General features: G+C 65.6%; 1 protein-coding gene across 1 annotated transcript in view; it reads left to right on the top strand.

Annotated features, from left to right (window-relative positions):
* Positions 1-613: 613 nt before the first annotated feature.
* The window catches only part of NOTCH1 (notch receptor 1), a 45,895-nt gene continuing 40,508 nt past the window's right edge, over positions 614-6,000 (top strand). Inside the window, exons 1-2 of the mRNA XM_036854872.1 lie at positions 614-907; positions 2,666-2,747. Coding sequence (XP_036710767.1) covers positions 847-907; positions 2,666-2,747 — 143 coding nt within the window. The 5' untranslated portion in view covers positions 614-846. The remainder of the gene's footprint in view (positions 908-2,665; positions 2,748-6,000) is intronic.

Here is a 6,000-nt window from a genome sequence, read left to right as displayed (position 1 = left end):
TCTCAGAGGCTTAAAGTTGCGACCACGGGCTCCTGAGATTGGAGCCCCGGGCCAGGGGTGCACCCAGAACTGCCGAGGGCGCGACTTCGCCCAGGGCGCGACTTCGCCCAGAGCCCGCCTCCCAGGGTCCCCCAAACGGGGCTTCGGCAGCTCCTCCCCACCTGCCGGGGCCCAGCTCCTCGCGGGGCACGGCCTCCCGCAGGTTCCCCTTTCCCCACTCGCCCCGCGCCTCCTCCGCTATTGAGATGCAAATCGTTGTCAATTGTCGCCAAGCGCGGCTGAGGACAGAGCCGGATCCTTCCGCAGTCACGGACCAAACTTTTGGCTTCCGAAAACTTTCGAACGAGAAGTAGTCCCTAGGGCCGGGCCCCGACCCCGCTCCGCACCGCCGCGGCCCCCATCCCCGGAGGACCCGGGTTCGGGACGCGCGCCCCACACCAAGGAGGCGCAGGGCTGGTCCAGGCGCGCGGAGGGGCGCGGCCAGCGAGGGGGCGACGGCTGCGGAGGGATCAGCGGGGGCGGGACCCGGGGGCGGGGCCGGCGGGGCGGGGGCGGAGCGCACGGCGGCCCAGCGCCTCACTAGTGCCTCGGCCGTGGGAGGGAGCGCAGGGGTGCGGGGTGCGGGGCGCGGGGCGCGGGCGCGGGCGCAGCGGAGGAACGATCGTGGGCGCGGAGACGGGCCGGCGAGGTCGCGAGAGCGCAGCGTCGCCCTCCAGCCAGGAAGGAGAGGGCAGTAGCGGGCCGCCACCGCCCGTGGGACAGTCCGGCGCGCGCGTGTGCGCCCGAGCCCCGCCGGCCGGGCGCAGGAGGCCGCCACCGGACGCGGCGGGCAGCCGGCGGGCAGGCATGCCGCGTCTCCTGGCGCCCCTGCTCTGCCTGGCGCTGCTGCCCGCGCTCGCCGCACGAGGTAGGCGACCGCCCGCCGCGAGCCCGCAACTTTCCGCGCCTTCGGAAACTTTTGGCGGCGCCCTAGGTGCGCGCCCCGGGTGGCTGGGAGCGGGCGGCCAGGGTGTGGAGGGGGACCGGGCGACCTGGGACAGGGTAGGGGCCGGAGTCCCGGGCTCGGGAAGAAGGACTGACCCTCCCCCGCTCCGCCTGCCCCATCGGGGCGGACTCAGGCGGCTCGCGCCTGGAACCGAGTTTGGGGCCGGGTTTGAAGTCGGGTTTGAAGCCGGGCGTGGGCCTCTGGGGGCCCGGGAGACCCTGTCCTGGGCTCGCCCTTCGCCAGCCGCGCGTGGGGCTCGCCGCCGGGGCGGACGGACGAGCTGCCTACTACTTTTCGATTTGAATCGAGTCGGTTTTGGTTTCCTGTTGCTTTGGGGCCATTTATCTTTTTTCTTCGCCTCTTGCCCGCGCTGGGGGCGGATGTTGGGGCGTGGAGCGTGGAGCGTGGGGTCCGGGGCGCCGCGCTGGTCTTTACGGAGCCGCACTGCCGGATCCGGCCGCCGGGCGTGGTGGGCAGAGGGGAGTTGGGCGGGCCCGGCGGGCCCGACCTCCTTCCCGAGTAAGAGAGTTTGCGCAGGGCCGGGGCGAGGGGCGCGGACCCAGGCGTCCCCGGGCTCCTGGCCGCCCCGCCCGCGGTGTCCCCTCCCCACGCCGGGTCGCTGCCCCCATCCCGGCTCACAATTTGGGGGGGGGTGTGTGTGTGTGCGGAAGACAGCTGCTACTTGTGGGACTTTCACTTTGTGGAGTTCAAGTTTGGAAACCTTGCGGGGGGCGGCGGGGGGGGGGGGTGTCGGTCATTCCTCTCTCCACTTCACATCAAGAGGATCTCCGAGGAATCGGATGGTGATTAATTTTTCTCTTCTCCTAAAAGTTGGAGGGAGTATTAGCTCCTAGGTTCCTGAAGATAGGGTTCCGTGTCACACCCCGCCCCGGCCCCCATGGGGGGCTTAATTTACATAGCCCTGGTAAGAGGGAGAGGGAGGGGCTTGATTAGTTGACCCCTTCCAGGGAATGGGGTCGAATTCCTTCCAAATGAAGCGTCTTCATCCCCCTCCCCTGGGTGTGTGTGTGGGGGGGGGGCTGCCACTGAAGATGCCCGCCCTGGGGAGCTGGTATTGGGTGTCGGTGGGGGCGTGGAGGCGCGGCCCGGTCCCCGGGGTGCAGTCCCGGTGCCCCAGGAGGCGGCCCTGGCGCGACAATGGGCCGCTCTGATTCCTCCGGCCGGCGCTTTGTTGGCGGGAGGGGCAGCGGGCCTTGCAGCTGTCGCATTTTCCCACGAGCGGAGGAGCTGAGTGTGGCCAGGGCTGCCCACCCCCCCACTCAGCGCCGCCCCCTCGAAGAACTTGTTTGAACAGCAAGACAGTCCTGGTGGTTGGATAGGGGCCCCAGCCCAGCCAGGGTCCGCAGTGAAGACGGGGCGGGGAGTGAGAACTTTGGGAGCGTGGCCCGGGGTCATCCCAGCTTTCCTCCACTGCTGTCCCCGAGGCGTCTCAGGCCACCCCGCCTCCACTTTGAGCGTGACCTAGCACCCGCCACCCACCACACCACCTCCCTCCATTGCTGACCCCAGAACTCTGGGCGGAATGTTGAATCCCCTTGGGGTTCATGCCAAGCTTCCTGGGGCCCCCGGCCCCCCAGCAACCCTATGACAGGAGGTGAGGGGTGGGCAGTGCCCCTTGGGGTGCTGGCCAGGCTGACGTCTCCCTTTGCCTCTCCCCAGGCCTGCGATGTTCCCAGCCCAGCGAGAGCTGCTTGAATGGCGGGAAGTGTGAAGTGTTCCCCAACGGCACTGAGGCCTGTGTGTGAGTATGCGCCCCTGCAGGGACCTGTTGCTTTGTCGGGAGCAGAGCCCCTGCCTTCTGCAGCGGGCCAGCAGGGACAGAACACTAGGCCATTGTCTTCTGGAGATGGCCCAGAAGGCTGGGCGCGGTCACGTGCTAGTTTTATTGGACAAAGTCTGGCAATTACTTAATCACCAGCAATTATGCTGCGTGTGGAGCTGGCCTGGCCCATGGAGGTTGGAGCGCTCCTTTGTGGGCCACCTCAGGCTCCCGGGGAGCTAGGTGGGAATCGCTGGTACCCCATTTCTTTCCGAAGTCCCTGAGAAAAAAGTTGACCTGCCAGGGAGGCCCTGGAGCATCTGTAGAGACGCCCGGCCCTCACCGCCCTGCCAACCGGGGAGTACCTCTTCGGGGCAGGTGAGCGCCTCCTGCGCAGGTGATGCCTCACAGCAAGAAACTGACTATTTCAAAGCCAAACCCACCCTTCCCAGCCCTCTGCCCCCCCCCCGCCTACTTCTCTCTGGCCTCAGGTGAGGTTGGGGAAGGGAAGTTGGAACTCGTCTTGTTGGCTGTGCCCACCTCCGTTGGGTGTGGGGCTGGGAGTGCCTGCTAGAAACTTGGTTTCTGTCCTGGCATCTGCAGCTCTGGCCTCCTAACCGGCTGGCCCTTCACCTTCCCAGCCTTGGGTCCTCAGCTGTGAACTGAGGTCTGTGGTCGGGTAATCTGGTTAGAATCTACTGTCTGGCCGCCTGCCTCTGAGTACCAGTCAGCCTGAGGGAAGTTTTTCTGCTGTGGCTGACGCCCTTCAACTTGAGTTCGTCCCTGATGGGAATAATGAGGAGGTGCTTGGTGGCTGGAGAAACGCCCCCCTCCCCAGGCTGCCCAAGTGGCTGCCGAGTTGGCGCGCCCTCATTCCAACTGCTGAGGACCCATTCCCTTGACAACCCCCAGCCCGGGCTCACTGCCTGCCCAGCCAGTGGGCAAGCAGCCCCCTCCTTCCACTGCCTCCCACCCTCCCCAGACTGAAGCCAATTAAGCAGGTCTGTGAGCAGTTTAATGGACAAAGCGCATTGTGTCTTTGTCAGACACTAATGAATGCGCACTACTTTTTTTTTTTTTGCTTTTTGGGGGCCTTTTTCTCCTGCAGAAGCCTCACCGACGCTTGATGCCCTAAATCTTGTTTCCTTTCATTCAGAGACCGACAGCTGGGATTCAGTGGAAGTGCAGTGGCTATTGTTGGGGAGGTGGATTAATGCTGGGTGATTAATTATGCGTGGCTTCCCAGAATGCAGACTCCTTCCCTGCCGCCCCTCGAGCTCCTGCTACAGCTTGGCCGCTCAGCTCACTGGGGTGTGTGTGTGTCTACGTGTAGGGGCGGGGGGCAGCCTCCGCGTTTCTGCAGAGGGCTTTGGGAGGGTGGGGGGGAGTGCTGTGCTGGGGAAAGTGGGAGCAGTCTCTTCTTGTGTGACCGGGGAGCCGGGACAGCCCGGGGCCTCCCGGGGCCAAAGCTCCAGCCGAGTGTTGCCTGGGCGGGGAAGGGGGTGCCTTGGGGTACAGGCTGCTGCAGCGTACTCACTGGCCTCAGGTGAGGCACTTCAGGGGGACGGGGGCGTGCTCTCCCGCTCTCCAAGCCTGGGCACTTTGGGAGTCCTGCCCCCCAAGACGGCCAGGGATCAGGGCTGTGGTGCCAGCCTTTCTCCTCCCTTGGGCCCGGCGCCCCGCCCCCGCCTTGGCGGGAAGCCCGCCTGTCTGGCCTGGCACCCGGCCGGGCTCGGCACACAGAGACCCCATTGTGCACACCCCACAGAGCCACTTGGAAGATGAACGGAAGCGCCGTCCTCAGAGGCCGCACCACTGGGCACCCCGGGTGGGAGGCAAGGGTATCAGAGCCGCGACCGGCAGGCCGGTCCCGGCTCTGGAGAGGCAGGGGTCCAGGCTCACCGGGCAGTTCGGGGGGCGCTGCGGCCACCCCGGGGCCTGTGCCTTCCCGCTCTCGCCCATCACCCAGCGTGGCGCGGAGGCCCCGGGCGGTCTGCTCGTGGGCGAGGCCCTGCTCTCCCAGCTGACGGGGAGCCACTTTCTTGCCTCAAAGGTGTCAGGGTGCGGGCTTCCGGAGCCCTGCTGACCTGGCTGTGCGTCCCAGCTCGGCAGCATCCAGCCAGGACCCTCAGAAAGTTCCTTGACTTTCTTGTTGATGTGCTGGCTCCCGCATGGCCAGGGCGTGGGAAACGGTGGTGTCGTTGTGCCAGGCGCGTTAATAGCAGGTGACTCATCTGTTTCCACCCGAAAGAGAAGGAGCCTTCCCCAGAAGCTGCCAGTCAGGTGTCTACAGGGCTCAGGATGGGAAAAAGAGGTTCATGTTGGTGCGAAGGCCCCCCCGGGAAGTCACAGAGAGCCAGTGCCCGGCTGGCCAGTGGCCGCGGCGGGAAGGCTGCGTGTCCCCAGGGGCGGAGTGCTGTCTCTGGACAGTGGCTGCGTGTGGTGGCCCGGGGGCGCAGGCTAAGGCGGGTCTTCGCGACCCTCTGCGCGTCTCCAGCCTCCATGCCGCCCCATCAGTGCTGAGGAGATACCGAAGTGGGCGCCCCCTCTTTCCTTTTGATTGGGGTGGCAGTGTGGGAAGGCCTCTGGGGGCTGCCATCTGTGGGGTGAGCGTGCGTTTTCCGTCGGAAAGGCTTGTTGGTGGGGGGGGTGCTGCCCGGTGCTGGGCTGGGAGCTGAGGCCCCAGGATGGCTCAGACGCTCCCCCTGCCTGCGAGAAAGTCAGAATTTTACCAGGGCGTCTTCCAGGTGATTGCAGAAGTGGGGTGCACCGTCGTCGCACCCAGAGTACCTGGGAGGGAAGTCCGGCCAGCCAGCGTGTGGTGGCCCTCAGCTTTGGACGATCCTGTATTTGAGGCCTGGCTCTGCCACCCAGTGGCTTCGTGACCTCAGGTCATTGGGTCACCTGAATCCAGACCCCTCCCTCCCCCAGTCTGTCCTTCGGGGCTGACCCACGGTTGATCTCTCGGTGATGTGTAAGGTTGCGTAAGAGGGGCGTGCAGCAGGCACAGGGCAAGGGCCCGTTTCCTCCCTGTCTTCTCCTTTTGACTTGATGCCACTGGTTTCAGGATCCTCATTTGAGAGTGTTTAGTTGGCTAACGAGTTAATTCAGAGAACCCGAAAGGTGCAGCCTGCTGGGTCTGAGCTGGCGTGCTGCCTGGGAGGGGCTGGCCAATTTGGAGGACTTCATCGCCCACGATGGCTCCCATCGGTGCCTTCCTTGTTTGCTTCTGCGG

Source organism: Balaenoptera musculus, chromosome 6 (genome assembly GCF_009873245.2).
Source record: "Balaenoptera musculus isolate JJ_BM4_2016_0621 chromosome 6, mBalMus1.pri.v3, whole genome shotgun sequence".
NCBI classification, from domain to species: domain Eukaryota; kingdom Metazoa; phylum Chordata; class Mammalia; order Artiodactyla; family Balaenopteridae; genus Balaenoptera; species Balaenoptera musculus.
Note: the sequence above shows the minus strand (reverse complement) of the source record. Positions and strands in the feature narration are given on the sequence as shown.